Here is a 20608-nt window from a genome sequence, read left to right as displayed (position 1 = left end):
TTGAGGATCAACTTGAGACTTACATTTTGAATGTTGGTTTTGATTATGAGTTCTTAGGATTAAAAAGTAATGGTGAGTTTGCTAAAAAATAGTTCAATGATGTACATCATTTAGTTTAGCGATTTATGACATCAGCCTTGATTGTACATGTTGTTACCGTTGTAGTGCAAAGAACAATTTCCGTTATGCATTTTTTGAAGAACAAACTATACATAGAATGGGAGATGCATACTTTGAAAATAAATATTTGATTCTCTTTACAATGAGAGTATTATAAATTATTTTCAAGAGATAGAAACTCGTAGAGAAAAAATAATAATTTGTAGCTTTATCCCTCTTCTTCTTCTTCTTCTTCTTTTTTTTTTTTATAAAAAAAAGCCCCATGAACGAACATATACATATATATATATATAGGTTCATTGGAAAAATAACAAATTTAAACGTTTGACATTGCTAAATAGTCAACGTTTGGTAAATCTTAAGTAAATAACCATTTTAAGACATAAATATTATGTAAATAGCCACTTTCATATATTAAACATTGACTGTTTACATAAACTTTACGTCTGAAAGTGGATACTTACTTAAGATTTACCAAACGTTGACTATTTAGCAATGTCAAACGTTTAAATTTGTTATTTTTCTAATTTTCCATTCATGATCATATTTTTTTTATAGTAAAAAAAATGAAAAATTAGCCAATGACATAGGTAGCTACTAGATCGAGGTATTAAATTTTATAGCTCGAATCTCGATTCAGAATGCTCTTAATCATTTGAGTTTTGACTTTCAACTTTTTACTTCCGAAGATTCTCTAATTTATCTACAAAATTTGAGCCCAAACATTTTACGACAAAAAAAAAAAGATTCGAAATACACATGTCACGTTTACAAATTAGTGTCCCTAAAAAAAACCCGGAAGAATAACTTCTTGTTAGAGATCAGATATCATCCACAACAACACAACAACGATCTCCGCACCAGAAAATTCGTTGCTTTTGTTCGTTTGTTTGGTTATTTTGTTAGAAATTTAGAAGAAGAAGAAAGGAAAAAACAATGGGAAAAAGGAGGAGAGAGAGAAAAAAAAAAGGTCCACAAAAAGGTGAGAGACACACATGCATTGCAATGCAAGGTGTGATACGTCTCCCCTATCAACACTTCACTTCTTCTTCAAAGTTCACTCCCCAAATACCTCTTCTTCTTCCTCTTCTCCCCAATAATTCATTTCATTTCATTCACATCCTCATCCACAAAAAAAAAAAAAAAAAACTGTCCCACCAAAGACGCACCATATAGAAAAGAGCTTTCACATTCCCTACGAAACAGCTCTCTTCAGTTTTCAAAAGACAATCCACAACTCTCTCTTTCGTTTTCCTTCTTCTTTCTTTGACTTTTTAACCTCCAGTCCTTGATCTCCCTCTCTTTTATTAGTATTTTTATATTTGGTAGTTTTTATTTTATTTTATTTCTATAATTATTATAGTTTTGGCAGTAACGGTTCTGAGGCACCACAGATCAAAAGAGCGAGTCGTTTTCGCATTTATTTTCTTTCGGAATCAGACAGTTTCGAGAATTAAAGGAAAATAAATCATTAAAAGCTCTGAGCTATTCTCCGGAATTTAATTCAGTAGAAGAAAGAAAGGAGAAACTGTTTTTTTTCCTTTTGGAAAGAAGAGATAAGGTTAAGCATTTTCTCGAATTCATTCTCTTTCTTTCTTTATTAGTTTTTTTTTTGTTCAGTGAAATCTGACCCCAAAAAAGAAAAAACACTCACACTCTTTCTTTCGTTCGTGTCAGTCTTCAGAGTAAAAAAAAAATCTTCCATTGAATTGTTTCCCGGCGGAATTCCGTGCTTGGTTCGCTCATGAATCGAGATTCGACTCGGCTTGGATTCACCTCCAGTGAGTGATAGTGGTAGTGACAGTGAGAATGGGCTGTGTGTACTCTAGGGTTTGCATCGGCGAGGTCTGTACTCCGAGAGACTCGCGAGTCAAGAATGGACAGAATCCGAGGCTGACGGCAGCGGAGTCGACGGAGATCGCCGTGTTCTCGCCGGAATCTCCCGATTGCGACGCCGGCGAGGGCAGGGACCGCCTGAATCAGCTGGGGCAGAACAGAGACTCCGAGGTGGGAATCACGAGGCTCTCTAGGGTTTCGTCGCAGTTCTTGCCTCCGGACGGGTCGAGGACGGTGAAAATCCCCTCGGCGAGCTACGAATTGCAGTACTCGTACCTCTCCCAGAGAGGCTACTACCCCGACGCGCTCGACAAAGCCAACCAAGACAGCTTCTGTATCCACACACCGTTCGGGACCAACCCCGACGACCACTTCTTCGGGGTCTTCGACGGCCACGGCGAGTTCGGGACCGAGTGCTCGCAGTTCGTGAAGCGGAAGCTCTGCGAGAATCTGCTCCGAGACCCGAAATTCCAGGTCGACGCCGTGGAGGCTTGCCACGCTGCTTTCCTGGCCACGAACACGCAGCTCCACTGCGACGGCTTGGACGACACCATGAGCGGGACCACCGCGATCACGGTCCTCGTTCGCGGCCGGACGATCTACGTGGCGAATTCCGGCGACTCGAGGGCCGTGATCGCCGAGCAGAGAGGGGATCGTGTCGTGGCGGTGGACCTCTCGATCGACCAGACTCCGTACAGAGAAGACGAGGTCGAAAGGGTGAGGCTTTGCGGAGCGAGAGTGCTCACTCTGGATCAGATCGAAGGTCTGAAGGACCCGGATGTGCAGTGCTGGGGAACCGAGGAAGGAGACGATGGAGATCCCCCGAGGCTGTGGGTCCCGAACGGGATGTACCCCGGCACTGCCTTCACGAGGAGCCTCGGAGATTCCGTTGCAGAGTCCATCGGTGTCGTTGCAACGCCTGAGATCGTGGTATTGGAGCTCACGCCGGACAACCCTTTCTTCGTGTTGGCCAGCGATGGGGTGTTCGAGTTTCTTTCTAGCCAAGCCGTGGTTGAGATGGTAAGGTACCCAGTTTTTTCACTTTCTTGAGATTGCATTGGCTTATATAGTTAAGAGGAACGCAACATTATGGTATTTGGTGATAATTAATTATTAAATTATTATTAAGATTCTTGAGAATATGGGGTTTTAGTGTTTTGTTGATCTATGTAATACCATATTATGATGTATTGAAATGTGAAAACAATAATTTAAGTGGAATTAATTATTAAGAATATAGTAATAATTATTATTTTTTTTAATATTTTTCTTAGCAAGCTTTCTATAGTAATAATCAAATGCTGATGATCTGAACAACGCATATTTCGTAGCTTGCAGATTTCAATGTTTTAATTTTAAGAATCAATGACGTGCTAGTTTTTGGTATGCTATTATGATAATCATTCTTTGCGTGCTCATTTCTAGGTTGCCAAGTATAAAGAACCCCGAGATGCTTGCGCTGCTATTGTGGCAGAATCTTATCGACTTTGGTTACAGTTTGAAACTCGCACAGATGATATTACCATCATTGTTGTGCATATCAAAGGATTAACTGAAGTAAGGTTCATTCCTGCTGTATTGTGTTCTGGCAATTAATTTTTTTTTTCTTCCCGATCGTGGTGTTAAATTACTTGCATGTTTCTTGGTCAGTCTGCTACTGGTAAGCCTGTGATTTCGGGTGCTTTTTTACGGCCGCCGGTTCCTCAAGTTGTGGAGGTTACGGGTTCCGAATCTCCTTCAACCTTTACCTGGAGCTCTAAGGCTCAGCGTGTGAGACATGATATATCAAAGGCACGCCTCCGTGCCATTGAAAGCTCTCTTGAGAATGGACAAGTTTGGGTTCCTCCATCGCCTTCCCATAGAAAAACTTGGGAAGAAGAAGTAAACTTCAATCCATGCCCTATTCTTTTCTCTTTATATTTGGCTTTAGTCTGTCTATGTAATGAGGAACGTATCTAAAATCTACTTGCTTTTGTGCTATTTACAGGCGCACATTGAACAAGCATTACACGATCATTTCCTCTTCAGGAAACTTACTGATTCCCAGTGTCATGTTTTGTTGGATTGCATGCAAAGAGTTGAAGTCCAGCCTGGAGATGTTGTTGTAAAACAGGTTCAATCTTTCTCTACTTTAATTCTATCGGTTAAGCATTTTAGTTTTAGAAGGTGTGATTGACCCATATGATAGTTCCTAAAGTAATTACTCTAAGAATTTAACTTTAAAATGGTTTGCCAGAATTTGTTTCCTCTCAAACACAGGGTATGATTAATTTGTGTTGAGGTCCCCATTTTCGAAGATGATCTGCAGCAAAATTAAGGATTCAAATCTCATATTTGGTCTTTGAGGAGTTGATGCTTTTATGTATGCAAATTTATAAGTCTTTGACAGCTTCTGTGGTTTGCAGGGTGGTGAAGGGGACTGCTTTTACGTTGTTGGAAGCGGAGAATTTGAAGTCTTTGCTACACAGGTTCATACATTCTGCTATGTCATTTCACTTTACTTGAAGATACTCGAGCTCTGAGTTCTTTGTGTTTTATTTATTTATTTATTTACTTTACGTTGACATCGTATGGTTTCGACAGGAAGAGAGTAATGGGGAAGTTCCCAAGGTTCTCCAGCGTTATACAGCTGAGAAGCTATCATCCTTCGGAGAGCTGGCACTAATGTGAGATATTTATTTCCCTTTCATTTCTTTTCTTTTCCTGACTAGTAGTTAGGCATCTAGATTATGCTGCTCCTTTTGTGTTTCCTTCTAGACCGTACCAGGATATTTTTTCTGTTTTATGTAATTCGATTTTATTGGGGTATTGAATGCCTGAGGTGCTACAGGTACAACAAACCACTACAGGCTTCTGTTCGTGCAGTGACAAATGGAACTCTTTGGGCTTTGAAAAGAGAAGACTTTCGTGGAATTCTCATGTCAGAGTTTTCTAATTTGTCATCGTTGAAATTGCTCAGATCAGTTGATCTTTTGTCAAGGTTGACAATCTTGCAGCTGAGTCACATTGCAGAATCTCTAACTGAGGTTTCCTTTACAGATGGGCAGTCAATAGTGGCAAAGGTAGAACCGCTTTGCATTCTTAGACATGTTATTCTCTTCACTAGAACCCTTTCATCTTACCAAAAAAAAAAAAAAAAAAATCACATATGCAGAACGAAGCCCTATCCGCATTATACATTATCCAGAAGGGACTAGTGAGGATTACATACGACCCGGATGTGGCTGGTCCAAATATCTCTAGTTTTATATCCGATAATCAGAAAGAAGGTGATGATGATCCACAAAACGGAAAGGAGCGTACAGTAGAGAAGACAGAGGGGAGTTATTTCGGTGAATGGACACTTCTTGACGAAAACATTGACTCCATAAGTGCAGTTGCAGTAGGTGATGTTGTTTGTGCTGTTTTAACCAAGGAAACATTTGAATCGGTGGTTGGCCCTCTGAGAAAGTTCTCTCAGGATGATCAAATGTATGTTGTAATTACGTAGTGGGTAAAACTGCGTTTTTTTACATTGAAGTTGAAGATAAAGGAACAAATTTACTTACATTTGAATGGTTGAATCGATAATAGGACGAAGGATGATTATTCAGAGTTCCCCAATGAATCGGCTAGAAATATTGATATTTCTACTATCTCTGAAGTTCAACTTGCTGACATGGTAACAAATTGTGTGTTCTCGCTACACAATTATGATTCCTTACTCAAATCTGGAAGATATTAAGTGGGTTCATTTTTTATTTTACAGGAATGGAAGAAATGTCTGTATTCCACTGATTGCAGTGAAATTGGACTCGTTGTGTTAAGCGAGTCAGGTCTGTATTATTACTATTCACAAGTCATTTGGTTACTACATTACTTTTGATGATACCAGTGGTTATAACTGGAATTTTCCTCTGCCTGTACCATATCTCGTTTTTTGCTTTAAAAAGACATCACTAGGGTAACAGATAACAGCTAAGACATCCAATGAGAAAATAAATGCCGATAAAAATGAGCATATGGTTGCATTAGTTTATGATTAGTAACTATGCTGATAAAACTCTTGTTTGGCAGAAGATTTGCTTACTTTGAAAAGATTTTCAAGGCAGAAGGTCAAAAGGTTGGGAAAGGAGGCACAAGTTCTGAAAGAGAAAAATTTGATAACAAGTCTCAGTTACTCATCCCATGTGCCACAGATTCTGTCTACTTGTGTTGACCATTCACACGCTGCCATACTTCTTAACACATATCTTGCTTGCCCTTTGACCTCCATTCTTCTCACTCCACTGGATGAACCATCTGCACGATTTTTTGCCGCCTGTGTTGTTAGTGCCTTAGAGCACTTGCATAAGGTTCGATGTCATGAAGTTGCTTTTCACAGTTTTTTTTATTTTTATTTTAAAAAAACCGGTTTACGGGCTTTGTATTTACAACATTCATTTGGCTTTTTTACTTTGATGACAGAATGACATTCTCTACCGAGGAGTGTCTCCTGATGTTCTGATGTTGGATCAAGCGGGATATATACAGGTTTACACTATCGTCTTTTTTGGTGCACTTTGTTGACTTTGACTTTGGGTTCAGATGTGAGCAGGTAAAAGTCTCTGAGCTTATGCTTTGTTATTGTTGCCATTTCTGTAGGTGGTGGACTTTAGATTTGGGAAAAAGTTATCTGGCGAGAGGACATATACAAGTTGTGGGATGGCAGATTTCTTAGCTCCGGAAATAGTCCAGGGAAAAGGCCACGGCTTCGCTGCTGACTGGTAAAACTGTCAATTTATATAACATTTACTTTTCCCAGAATGATCACAAGGCTTGATGAAATTCATGAAAGTCGTGATTGATTTGCACTATTATTGGATAATACTAGATTAGGAAAGGATCCACCAAATAGAGAATTTGGTTCCTTTGTCTATGATCTATGTCTCGAAAAGATTTGAGTTTATGGGAGAGATCTAGGGTATCTCCTTTATGCTTCTTGTGATTATTATTTTCCAGGTGGGCACTAGGAGTTCTGATCTATCTCATGCTAGAAGGTGAAAAGCCGTTTGGTTCATGGAGAGATGGTGAACATGATACTTTTGCCAAGATAGCGAAAGGGCAGCTCAATCTTCCTCAAACTTTCAGCCCTGAAGTTATCGATCTCATTACCAATGTAAATCAACAACTTCCAAATGATTCATAAGTACTCATGATCTTGCTCTCTTTTGTTTTAATACTTTTTTATTTATTTATTTCTATTATACAGCTACTTGACGTTGACGAACAAACTAGACTTGGAAACCAGGGCTCTGATTCCATCAGAAGTCATCCTTGGTTTGGCGGTATCGATTGGAAAAGAATAGAGGACCACAGTTATGGCGTTCCACAGGAGATCACATCTCGCATTGCTCAGCATTTGGAGACGTATGGCAATGAATCTTCCGTTCCCCGTCCCTCTCTCTCTGAAGATCTTGACTGCACCGATGTTCCCGAATGGCTTGACGATTGGTAGCAAGTAAAGAAGAGTTTCCACGTTCGTACTCTTATGGAGTTCTCTCTTCTCTACAATCTGCGAAACAAATTGAACCCAAGTGCCCCCAAAATTTCACAGAGAATATGCAGAGAAGTTTGTCTAAGGATCTGATTTTTGCTCGCGGGTCGTACAGAATTTTACATTTTCCATTCATTTGCCTTTGCCTCATAAGTGTTGAAGAGTGTCTCTCTCGTCTCGGGATCACCGGCTTCAGCTAAAATGCTTAATATCAATTACTCATTTAACTAGTTGAGTTACTCCGAATAAAAGAGGTCAGTTATTAGTTCGATTGATTTGTTTTATAAATCTAGTTCTGTAAATACATTCATATATATATATAATATAAATGCATATACGTGTAAATGCATGAGAAAATGATTGTTGACTGTCTATTCTTTCCTAAGATGCAAATTATTTGCTTTTCACACGCAACTTATGTAAAGGTAGCTGATATTAATTTGATTGGCTTTGCCTGAGTTGGATTTTCTCAAGGAAATATGCTGCGGATCTTTAAATGTCTCCATGTGTTCATTATTGTAGATACATTGAATTATTATTCTTTTGAGCGCCGGTTTGTGTAAAACTTCAATGGTTAAGTTCAATCTTAAAAAAAAAAATACTGAAAAAATGTGCATTTCTTTAATTCCCTTTATGCAGCTTCGTAACTACGTTTATTAATCAGTATATAATTTTACATTCAAAATAGATATTAATTTGACAATAAACTTGGAACGGGACAAAAACCAGTGAAAAAAATAGGGACAAACGTGTCTAAATTTCAGAGAAATATCGTTTCCCCTATTTGTATCACATATGATAAAACAAAATAGAAATAATATGGCGTTTTCAAATCCAATAGCTATCCTCTGGCGGCGATTCTTTAATATTCTCCTCTTTCAAACTGTAGTTTTTGGCCGTCTTGATGTCCGGATATGTGCTTGCATTGTTTATTTATATATATACCAAAGTGTCGGTAGACAATGGCATGGATTGACATTCATATATTGATATATATATATATATATATATATATATATGTATATACATAACCTCTGCAAATATAATCTTTCTATTTTCTTTTGTAAATATATACAACAGGAAAATGACAATTAAGATAAATCAACCTAATCCACAATTTAAAAGCTAACGTACTAAGACAATGACCGGATCACTCCTTCAAAATAGTACACTATTATAGATAAATACAAACACAACCTGTTTAAATTATAATTATATTACTAAAATTAAGTAATGACTCGTAGATCAGGTCGCGTCCAATTGAATATAAACAATAAGCGTGTGAAGGCATCTCATTTGTCTTGCTTTGCACAATATAACATTTTTTTTTAAAACATTTTCAAGAGGTAGAATAAGTTACCAGTTAAGGTATTTTTTTAATAATTTTTTTATATTATCATTTTTTCTTATTATAAATGTAGGTTAATTTTCACAGAGATTTTTAGTGAATAATCGATTGTTCGTTTTGATAATAAAAATAATAAAAAAATATGGCATTTAATTGTTAAAGTATTATGTTAATTCCGTGTATACTCTCCAGAATAGTCTAATTAACGTGTAACATTGTTAAAAAGCCCATTAGGTTGATTGTTAGATGAGCTTTATTTTTCTCCTTATTAGTTAGAGCTGATTAGTGTGTGTGATTAATTCTCTTAGTTGTACACGTTTTTCTTAGCTGTCCTTAGTTGTCAACAACTGATTATTTGTTTCCTTGTATAGTAGGATTAGGTTTCCTTATTTGTTTATTTCCCTTTCCTTGTAATGTGTATAAATACACGTCTGATGCTAATGAGAAAATATCAATTCCGCACACCTCTTTATCTCTGTTTTACTTTTATGGTATCAGAGCTACACAAAACCCTAAAACACATATAGGTACTCGTGATCATACACCATGGCCGAGTCCAATAATACCAGTTTTACTAGAAATTCTTCTTCTTCTCAACCTGGGATTAATCCTATTATCTCAGCTGACAATTCTTCTCATTCCATCACTTCCCATAAATTGAATGGGAGTAATTTCATGGAGTGGTCTCAATCAGTCAAACTCTTCGTTCAAGGGAGAGGCAAATTTGGCTATTTGTCTGGAATCACAACCAAACCAGACGTGAAGGAAGATGCAGCCAAATATGGCGTTTGGGAGGCTGAAAATTCCATGATTATGTCATGGCTCATTAATTCTATGGATGCAGGTCTAGGGAGGACGTATCTTTTTCTTCCTACAGCAAGTGACATCTGGACGGCGGTTAGAGAGACGTACTCTGATCTTGGCAACGCTGGCACACTCTTTGAGATAGAAACTCAATTGAGCAAGGCTAGACAAGGCGAGAAGTCAGTGACAAAGTACTACACCGACCTGAAGATGCTTTGGCAAGAGGAAGACCTTTATTGCAACCACGAGTGGAGCTGCCCAAAGGACAACGCCTTGTACCAGAAGCTCGTGGAGAAAGGAAGAGTTTTTAAATTTTTGGTTGGCTTGAATGCAGATCTTGATGAAGTCAGAGGAAGGATTCTTGGCCGAGACCCTCTCCCAAGCACCCGGGAGGTTTTTTCGGAAGTCCGGAGAGAGGAAACTCGTCGCCAAGTCATGCTGGGATCCGGAAAGAATGAGGCTGCACCAACACATTCAGAAACGAGTGCAATGGTGTCTTCCAAGCCTAATTACAACAACAACAATAACAACAACAACAACAACCGGAACCCAAGAAATTCCTCTGGCCGCTACAACAACAATGCTCCAACTTGTGAGTACTGCAAAAAGATAGGGCACATCAAAGCAAAGTGCTGGAAGCTTCACGGCAAACCTGATGATCTTCCACAGCCCTTCAACAACAACAACAAGGGTGCCTTTCAAGCCTCTCAGTCCACGGCACCCAAGTCTCAGCCAAGCAGCCCTAGAGCCTCTTCATCAACTCAAGATCAGTCTTCTTTCACTAAAGGAGATTTAGAGCAAATGCTTAAGATGTGGTCCTCTCATCAATCAACATCAACCTTAGCTAAAAAAGGTATTCATGTAGCAGCCCTTAAAACAACCTTAGAAAACTCCAATCCTTGGATTTTAGATTCTGGTGCTACAAACCACATGACTGACTCATCATATCTTTTCCATACATATTATCCTTGTTCTGGTCATGAAAAAGTGAAAATTGCAGATGGATCTCTTTCAGCCATCGTTGGGAAAGGTTCAATTATTTTATCACCATCCATTACTCTTTCTAATGTTCTCCATGTTCCTAAACTTGCCTATAACCTCTTATCCGTTCATAAATTGACAACTGATTCACAATGCAAACTCACTTTTATTCCTTCTGGTTGTAATTTTCAGGATCTAAGTTCGGGGAAGATGATTGGCGCTGAAGAAAATGGAGGGCTCTACTACTTCACATCCGAGACCACCTTGAGTAAACAAATTCAGAAACCTCTTTGTTCTAGTTTATTTTCCGTATCTGATGACATTATGTTATGGCATTTTTGTTTGGGACATCCAAGTTTTGGTTATTTAAAGCATTTGTTTCCCTCTATGTTTCATAATAAGAATATTGATTTTTTGCAATGTGAAATCTGTCAATTGGCAAAACATAAAAGGCCTCATTTTCCTACTTTGAAATATACACCTTCTAAACCTTTTGCGTTAATTCATAGTGATATTTGGGGGCCATCTTGTGTAAAATCTTTAACCAACACTCGCTGGTTCATTACCTTTATTGATGATCACACTAGAAACACGTGGATATACCTTTTAAAGGATAAATCCGAGGCTGAAAACACTTTCAAATTTTTTTACAAAATGGTTGAAACTCAATTTGATAGCCGTATTCAGATTTTGAGAACTGATAATGGTAGAGAATATTTTAACAAAATCCTTGGTGAGTTTTTAAATGAAAAAGGCATAATCCATCAGAGTTCTTGTGTTTATACACCTCAACAACATGGAGTTGCCGAAAGGAAAAATAGACATCTACTTGAAGTTACTCGAGCTATAATGTTTTCTATGAATGTTCCAAAACGTTTTTGGGGAGAAGCTTTGTTAAATGCTACATATCTAATTAATAGAATGCCAAGCAAAATCCTTAGCTATAAAACTCCCATTTCTACACTTAAATTTTTTTTTTTCCGGAGAACAAATGTTTCACACATCTAAATCCTAAAATCTTTGGGTGTACTGCCTTTGTACACGTTCATGATCATGCTAGAGGAAAATTGGATCCTAGAGCAATTAAATGCATTTTTCTTGGTTTTTCACCAACTCAAAAAGGTTTTAAATGTTATGACCCTAGCTCGGGTAAATTCTTTGTAAGTATGGATGTCACATTTTTTGAAAACCAACCTTTTTTTTGACAAAATCCCTCTTCAGGGGGAGAATAATATTGAAGAGTGTTTTTGGGATTTAAATCATTCTCTGCCTATTTTGGATCTGCCTAATATTTCGAGCCGTGTACAAAATGTCCCAAATGCTCCAAATGATCAAAATGAAATGTCATCATATAATGAAAATGGAACTGATTCAAATGAGGAACCAATATCTGATTTCCGTGTTAACTCAAGAGTGCAATCAGAAAGTGAAGTTGAAACTGCAGCACTGTCATCATCAGAACCAAACACGGATCAAGGTAATTCTTCTCCTTTCATCTCAAATTCACCCATTCTTGATGAGTCAGCCGAGAGTATAGGTACACTTGAAATTCTAGATGAGCCAATTGCCCTTAGAAAAGGAACCAGAAATTGCACCACTAGACAAGCCGAGAAGTTTCCCATGTACCCCTTGTCTAATTATGTCTCATATAAAAATGTGTCTCCTGCCTTTAGAGCCTTTACCATAAATTTGTTGATTGATGAGATACCTAGTTCTATTTATGAAGCTATAAGTATTCCTAAGTGGAAAGAGGCTGTTTTAGAGGAAATGAGAGCTTTAAAAAAGAATGAGACTTGGGAACTGACTGTGTTGCCTGCAGGAAAAAGAACAGTTGATTGCAAATGGATATTTACTATCAAGTATAATGCCGAGGGAGAAATTGACAGGTACAAAGCAAGGCTGGTTGCTCGTGGGTTCACTCAAACCTATGGGCTGGATTACGAGGAGACCTTTGCTCCGGTTGCCTAGCTAAACACCGTCAGAGTCCTACTCTCTCTTGCCGTGAATCTTGACTGGCCACTACGACAATTTGACGTCAAGAATGCCTTCCTCAACGGAGAACTAGAGGAAGAAGTCTTTATGCAGCCACCTCCGGGATTTGATCACACGGCCAATGGGAAAATGTGCTTTCTTAAGAAGGCACTGTATGGACTCAAGCAATCTCCACGAGCTTGGTTTGGCAGATTTACTAAGGCGATGAAGGATCAGCAATACACGCAAGCCCACAGTGATCATACCATGTTTTACAAACATTCTCTAAATGGTAAACTCGCCATATTGATTGTTTATGTGGATGACATTGTGATGACAGGTGATGATGAGGCTGAACTCAGCAAGTTGACAAGATTCCTAGCTCAGCAATTTGAAGTGAAAGACCTAGGAAGTCTCAAATACTTTCTAGGTATGGAAGTGGCCAGGTCCTCAAAGGGGATTGCAATCTCACAACGAAAGTACGTGCTCGATCTACTCAAGGAAACATGTCTACTCGGCTGCAGACCTACCTCTACTCCAATTGGTCCAAATCATAAGCTCACAACGACAAATGATGATGAGGATCCGGCAGACAAGAAAAGGTATCAAAGGCTGGTTGGGAAATTGATTTACTTGGCTCACACACGGCCAGACATTGCATTTGCAGTGAGCCTTGTAAGTCAACACATGCACAATCCATCCAAGAATCATTTAGAGGCTGTGTATCGCATTCTACACTACCTCAAAGGAAGTCCGGGAAAAGGAGTTTTATTCAAGAAGGATGATGGGAGGCAGATTGAAGTGTTCACAGATGCTGACTATGCCGAGTGTTCAGATGACCGGCGATCAACCTCAGCCTATTGTACCTTTGTTTGGGGTAATCTTGTGACGTGGAGAAGTAAGAAGCAAGCTGTTGTGTCTCGAAGTAGTGCAGAGGCAGAGTTCCGAGCTATGGCGCAAGGTATTTGTGAGATCATTTGGATCCGAGGCATCTTAAATGAGCTCCGGGTTAAGTTCACAGCTCCCATGAAGCTGTTTTGTGATAACAAGTCTGCCATCAGCATCGCCAACAATCCGGTTCAACATGACCGGACAAAGCACGTGGAGATAGATCGTCACTTTATCAAAGAGAAGCTAGAAAGGGGGGAAATTTGCATGCCATTCGTTCCAACATCAGAGTAGCTAGCAGATGTTCTCACCAAAGGGCTTTACAAGACAAAGTTTGAAGACTTTTTAAGCAAGTTGAGCATGATAGATATCTTTGCACCAACTTGAGGGGGAGTGTTAAAGTATTATGTTAATTCAGTGTATACTCTCCAGAATAGTCTAATTAACGTGTAACATTGTTAAAAGGCCCATTAGGTTGATTGTTAGATGGGCTTTATTTTTCTCCTTGTTAGTTAGAGCTGATTAGTGTGTGGGATCAATTCCCTTAGCTGTACACGTTTTTCTTAGCTGTCCTTAGTTGTCAACAGCTGATTATTTGTTTCCTTATATAGTAGGATTAGGTTTCCTTATTTGTTTATTTCTCTTTCCTTGTAATGTGTATAAATACACGTCTGATGCTAATGAGAAAATATCAATTCCACACATCTCTTTATCTCTGTTTTACTTTTATTAATAACAATTTTTTTTTTATTTTATAAATAAGTATTAAAAACGATTAATCTGGACTAATTTTCACTGAGCATTTAAAAGTTACTATATAGTGCACATATGATATGAATATGACAATTTTAAAGATATAACAGATACGAAAGAGGAATGAAAAAGAAAAATAGGCGATAGACTTGCATGTGAAGAAAATTAGAACAACCTCATCTCTTACGTCAAACACACAACACTTTCGCCACAAATGTAACTCTTACTGTTACGTATACGACTTCTTGTAACAAAAGTAGTAAACTTGCAATAGTAGACAGAATAATTAAAATCAATTTATCGTCATTATTTTCTCATATCTGGCTTTTAGTTTATTTCATACGCGGAATAGCACTTTCAATTTTATAGACAGATTAATAACGGTCCGAAACTTGCCAAAACCAACTCCAGAAGCCCCCCTATTTTTAAGACATCACGAAAAAAATTATATATGATATAATTTCCTCCAGATTACTATTATTTAAATAAAAATCTCATCAACGAAAATACATAGATTAAAACCAAAATCGTTCTCGTTACAAATAAATTGAAAAAGTGTATCTCGTGATGTCCCTTATAGTTATTACCAATTTCAATAACAACAGTGGTTTATCAGATTAATAAGATAATTAAAACTGTAGATAAAGAGACAAAATTGATAACCCAATTTGTCAAATCATAATTACATCTGGATGAATGATATTCTCAGTGAAAATGAGCTTTACTATCAATGGTAAAATAAGTACAACCTGGTCAAATTTGAATGATCACCTTTGAGATACTCTTTCTTAAAAACTACGCTAGTGAATTCTGACTCAGACTCTCCCTGAATCAGAGTCCCCTCACTTTCACTTAACTCACTCACCAAGTGGTTGATCAACGCTTATAATTATACGTGATCTACAATACCACGAATAAAAACCCAACTTTGTCAATTGCAAGAACAACAAAAGAACAAGACGGAGTTTAAACCACACAAACAAATGTGTTTTTCCCTGAATACTCTTACAAAAACTCAGTGTGTAACCAGACTCCTAAGGACAAACTATCTCATTTATAGGAGTTGAAACCCAGCAATTGATGGCTTGCTACGGTTTCTGTATTGAACACCTTGATATGATTCGTTGTAAAAAAAATCCAGAATCGTATCAATTAAAAGTTGAACTTGCACATGATAGAAACATAATTGGATCTGTTGTGATCTTGCCAAACAAGACATGTCATACCAAGATGTTAAGAACATGACGAATAAAATCTTGGAAATAATTTTTCCAAACTACAAAACTAGCCAATCAACATAACAACATAAATTGATGGTCAAAGAAAAATTCAAATTACAGCAAGAATTGTGGACTTCACCTGTTGTGATTGAGTTTTTGGGAAATATCTTACCGGCTAGTCTTCTTGTATGGGAATATATTCTAAAAAAAAGGTTGCTCCAATCTTCCTAGCTGGCGAGCGATCCCATGACTGTAATCCATGTCCATAAGAAAAAAAACTATTTCTCTTATCTGAGATTTAGATATAAAGAATGGAACTAAAATAACGCCGGTCAAAGATCCGATGATACAAAAATCAGATGTAAATATGGAGATTGAAACATAAAACAATAAAAAAGTAAAACTAGAAAAATCTTTAATTGGAGACGTGATCGACCTACGCCAGACAAAGATAGTATCATAGTAGTTGTGATGACAACGACTCTGTAACTCACTATAGGCCGGAGAAACAAAAAGAAAATGTGTACGAACGAGATATCCAGCAACAAGAAAAAGGAAAAGGATGAAGTGAATATTTGCGACAAGAAATGAATCCTAATTTTCGGATGACAGATCCTTTTAATCCAGTTCCTTTCCTCAGGGACCAGGAGATTAGATCTAGCCGTAAGAAGAATGCTTGGCTGATAAATAAAATAACTCACTTCTTGGTCTTCGACCCCCTCAGTCACATCAACGAATCCAAATACAATTAATACAGTTCTTTTTTTTTTATAAAATTTTATAGGAAAACAGTAAGCACAAGCAAAACGTTTCACAGTTTACTGAGTCTTCCACTTATTTGATGGGATGGTTAAGAGATTATCTATGGTTAAACTCTATTAATCAAAGGTCCCGAAAAAAAGTCTATCTCCATGAATCTAGGAACTTTTGCTTGCATTGTATCATTTGGTCTACGTACCGGAAACCAGAACAAATCCCAACGAAAAGATGGAATAAATTGGGACTCTGTTGATTCGCAATTTTGAGATGGGTAGCTGTCACAAATTACGATAAATTGACGATACAATAGCGGGTCCAATAGCGGCTTCAGCGGCTGCAACGACTATAACAATCCCCCTCACGCATAGTGTGATCAGGCCGAGTAACAATCCCCCTCACGCTTCGCATGGGCCGGTCCAAATTCAAATTGTTTGAATGGATAAGACTCTGATACCATGTTTATTTCATCTTAAAATCGATTGGTGTCAAGTGGAGAGGTCCAACCGATATATAAACACATGCACATTCGCACACACAACCAATGTGGGATTATTCCACTCTAATAGCTTCCACTTTATTTTCTAATATCTTGTAAATAACTATATACTATAAGTGGAAATTGAAAATAATAACATTATTAAAGTTGATGAGTTTTACAAAGATTATAGATTGAGAACATAGAAAAAAAAATTATGGGAGCTTAATTGTAGATAGTTAAATAATTTTTACTCAATTTAGTTTTATGTAAGTGTTGATGTGAGATCTCTCTCATCAAACAGACATAAAATTTCAAAGAAATTGTATTTAAATTTAATTAATTAGGATCTAAATTCTTGTATCCAATTTTGAATTGAGCTTATATATATAAATGATTTTTGTACCACCGAATCTTTAATTATTATACTTTATATTCTATTATTTATATCTAAATCTTAAATCTGAGATATAATTTGTTTTTTTAGCATAAAACTCAAACTGACAAGGTTTTTTAAAACTCAATCAACAACAAATGGTGATAGGCACCTGAAAATACTGTTAATCTACAATTCATATTATAATAGTGTGATTATGTTTGTAATTCATTTTATATTTTTTTTTAAGTTTTAAATTTTCTGTTGAGCTAATTTATGTAATCTAAACTTTTTTATTTTATTTTTATCAATATTATATATATATATATATATATATATATATATATATATATATATAAAACATTATAAATGGAAAAAACTATGTACTACGAAATATGAATGTGCCCACGATCCACGCCTAAATGTATTCCTAAATTCATTAAATCACGCCATCACAAAGTTAGTAATAGGTATTATATTCACGAATATTTAAGAATCAAGAATATGCAAAGATGTATATTATATACATTACACACTCAAAGTTTGTAATTTTAGTCTACAATTTAGCTGTCGTGAAATAACATGGTATATATATGTATAAATATATTGTTCAAGGTGTATATTGTTAGCCTTCTTGAGTGAGATCCTTATCAATATTATTTAATTATTTAGATGTTAGATATGGTTTTAGTAGTGTATTAATTTAAAAGCGAATTATGAGGCAGATTCAATGCGTACGTATATTTAATTTATTCAAGGAAAAAATGGACAGCTTTGACCAACTATAGCATGCTTGCTTGTATCACGGAACCAGCCTGGCTACTCGTCTCGTGCCTCTTCAATTCCCACTTCATTCTTTGCAATTCTTTCCCTTCCTAATTTAAATTATTTAAATATATTTCACAATATTAAAATTATGAAAAATTGCCCCATTTGTCACCAATTTTATAATTTTTTCCCACTTTCCACCAAAAGACTAATTTTTCCCAAAATACCACCATCTATGTCAACAATGTTGACATCTATTTTTGCGCTTCACTATGAGATGTCAACATTGTTGATATAGATGTCAATAGTGTTGACATCTCAGTGGTATTTTAGGAAAAATTAGTCTTTTGGTGGAAAGTGGAAAAATTATAAAATTGGTGACAAATGAGACAATTTCTCTAAAATTATTCAAGTATCACCATTATTCAAAGAGTACTTACTCATTTTATATGAACCTGGTTCGACATCAGCAAACATTCTAACTCCGTGAACTTAGTGCCAGCAATATACTAAAAAAAAAAATGAAATGCATAACAAATACACATTTATACTTTTTATAGTAAAAAAAAGGAGAGGAAAAAGAGAAAGGGAGAGAGGCACATAATTAATTCAAACTCTTTACATTAAAAGAGAAAGGAGAAAATGCTATATATATATATATATATATATATACACACTTTGAATTTAAGTAAAATGATTCATTCGTTTCTTTTATTTCCAAAATGTGCGACAAAATTATGAATTTGATTAGAAAAATCAATTTTGCGCTCACCTATTCAATATTTTAAAACAAATTTAAAGAAAAAAAAATTCTCTCTCTCCTTTCCTTCTCCCACTCTGGCGCCAGAAGTTTTGTCGCTGGAGGAGTTTCTCGGATTTGAGAAGCGTGGCCAGAAATTTAGAGCGGGAAAGCCAAAGATTCAATTTTGATATAATTTAGAAATTTTCTTTTTCTCTTACAGAGAGAGAGAGAGAGAGATTTTTTACGTTTATAATTTTCTTCTTTCTTTAAAATATTAAATAACTAAGAACAAAATTAGATTTTTAAAATTTTGTGAGACTCAAACATATAATTTCATAGTTTTCATAAAATTGAACACAACATTATACTACAAATGTATATGTATATATATATGTATATATGTATATGTATATATATATATATGTGTATACACGTACATTTTTTCAACAAAACAAAAAAAAATCTATTTCTCTATCTATATGTAATTTCTGGAACAAACAATTCTATTCTCTCTACCAAAAAAAAAAAAAAATACTATGTCATTAATTAATATGATAAGTATAACTAACGATAATAGAAAAAAAAATACAAAATAATTAAAACTACACATCTAAAGACTGTGTTTGAAGCAATCGTAGTTGGTTGCGTCTCGGTTCAGTCCTTGGAACCGTGGTGATCTCCGACACCGATCTCTGCTGGGCCGAAAAACTCAGAAGCTCAGCCCGGGAAGAGCCTGCCACGTCACTCCACCGCCTACTATTATTCATCATCGTCCTAATCGGCTTCGACTGATCATCAGATTCATCTCTCTCCGCTCCATCGTCGGGTCTGTGATCAATCTTAACATCGTTGTTCCTGAAACTACTTCCGATACTGAACCTCGACGACGAGAAATTCTCATCCTCTCGTCGCACGAAGAGCTCCAAATAATCCTCCTCGATTTCGTCTTCTTCTCGGATTAGGTCGTCGGAGCCGACTCTTCTCCGGCACAGCGGACAGCTGGCGTGTTTCTCCAGCCACCTATCGATGCACGCCACGTGGAACGCGTGGGAGCATTTCGGAAGCATTCTCAGGAACTCCACGTCAGCGAATCTGGAGAGGCAAACAGCGCATTCCAGGCCTTCTTTTCTTCCTTTCAGGGTCGAGAATCTGAAGAACGGAAGCGATTCGACGACCGTCTTGTCTAAGCCGGAGAATCTCTCGCTGGACGAGATCGCCGCCGGATTCCGTTCTCCCTCGGCGGCGGCGGCGTTTCTATCCGGCGCCGGAGATCGGCGATGGCAGAACTTGGCGTAGACTAAGAGGAGGAATGTGAGGACGAACATTACGGCGAGGATTCCGATCACCACGGCGAGACTGGCCGGCTTCAGGCTGGTGTAGTACTCCGGCGTAGGGTAGTCCGGTCCCCGAAGCGCGTCGTCATCGGCGCGTGACGGGATGGGGATTTGTACGGTCGCGATCACGGTGATGATTATGAGTCTGAGCATTGGAAGATCGTTGTTGAGGAAAAACTTGGAACTATGATGTAATGCTGGGAAAAATGGAATCTTGGCTTCTTTTGAGGACGATTTGAATGAAGAGCTATTTTGTTTGTTTATTCATTTATTAACATTTCACGTTTCCTCAAAGAGAGTACTAGTTTGACTGATTTATATTCTATATATCTTGGAAAATTGTCAGAGTTTCTCTGCAAATATTTATTTAGTTTGTAATGTTTCAAAATATGTGAATTTCAATAAGTTGTTATATATATATATACATATATATATATATACATATATATATATATATATATATATATATATATATATATATATAAACTAAGTAATGACAAGATGGAGGAATTACTTTGGCTATTTATTAATTCTTTAGGTGTCATGGTTCCATCTATCTAATATATATATATATATATATATATATATATATATATATATATATATATTTTTTTTTTCACTATTGAGAGTAACGATTCATCAGCTATATAAATTCAATTTTTTATTTTCCGGTGACATTTATGAATGCGTTTTTTCGATTAATATTTCATAAACACGT

The 20608-nt window shown here is 36.7% G+C and overlaps 2 protein-coding genes across 3 annotated transcripts; one reads left to right on the top strand and one right to left on the bottom strand.

Annotated features, from left to right (window-relative positions):
- Nucleotides 1–943: 943 nt before the first annotated feature.
- LOC149400802 (protein phosphatase 2C and cyclic nucleotide-binding/kinase domain-containing protein) lies at nt 944–7972 on the top strand. 2 transcript variants are annotated; one of them, XM_089611313.1, is made up of 16 exons: nt 944–1681; nt 1798–2976; nt 3382–3513; nt 3607–3837; nt 3944–4069; nt 4362–4424; nt 4540–4622; nt 4787–5018; nt 5111–5427; nt 5530–5617; nt 5705–5771; nt 6016–6290; nt 6403–6468; nt 6580–6701; nt 6937–7093; nt 7187–7972. In XM_089611313.1, the coding sequence occupies exons 2-16, from the start codon at nt 1930–1932 to the stop codon at nt 7430–7432; spliced, it is 3252 nt and encodes a 1083-aa protein (XP_089467439.1). In that variant the 5' UTR covers nt 944–1681; nt 1798–1929; the 3' UTR covers nt 7433–7972. The 2 variants fall into 2 exon arrangements, with proteins under 2 accessions (XP_089467439.1, XP_089467438.1); XM_089611312.1 differs by having other exon boundaries at nt 947–1681; nt 6013–6290.
- An 11186-nt stretch (nt 7973–19158) lies between these two features.
- On the bottom strand, nt 19159–20238 carry LOC149400801 (E3 ubiquitin-protein ligase ATL42-like). Its single transcript, XM_089610510.1, has one exon. The coding sequence runs from the start codon at nt 20041–20043 to the stop codon at nt 19159–19161; it is 885 nt and encodes a 294-aa protein (XP_089466636.1). The 5' UTR covers nt 20044–20238.
- Between the last annotated feature and the right edge of the window lie 370 nt (nt 20239–20608).

This window comes from Urtica dioica, chromosome 4, assembly GCF_054948205.1.
Source record: "Urtica dioica subsp. dioica isolate 48M chromosome 4, U.dioica_male_clone48M_v1_H2, whole genome shotgun sequence".
In the NCBI taxonomy this organism is placed as follows: Eukaryota; Viridiplantae; Streptophyta; class Magnoliopsida; order Rosales; family Urticaceae; genus Urtica; species Urtica dioica.
The sequence above is the reverse complement of the archived record's forward strand: the minus strand, read 5'-3'. Positions and strand labels throughout refer to the sequence as shown.

Excerpts from the sequence above, each read along its gene's own strand:
- LOC149400802 (XM_089611312.1), top strand. The coding sequence starts at position 1,930 with ATGGGCTGTGTGTACTCTAGGGTTTGCATCGGCGAGGTCTGTACTCCG. Across the intron at positions 5,772-6,012 it reads CGTTGTGTTAAGCGAGTCAG|AAGATTTGCTTACTTTGAAA; the intron begins GTCTGTATTATT and ends CTTGTTTGGCAG. Across the intron at positions 6,469-6,579 it reads ATCAAGCGGGATATATACAG|GTGGTGGACTTTAGATTTGG; the intron begins GTTTACACTATC and ends CCATTTCTGTAG.
- LOC149400801 (XM_089610510.1), bottom strand. The coding sequence starts at position 20,043 with ATGCTCAGACTCATAATCATCACCGTGATCGCGACCGTACAAATCCCC.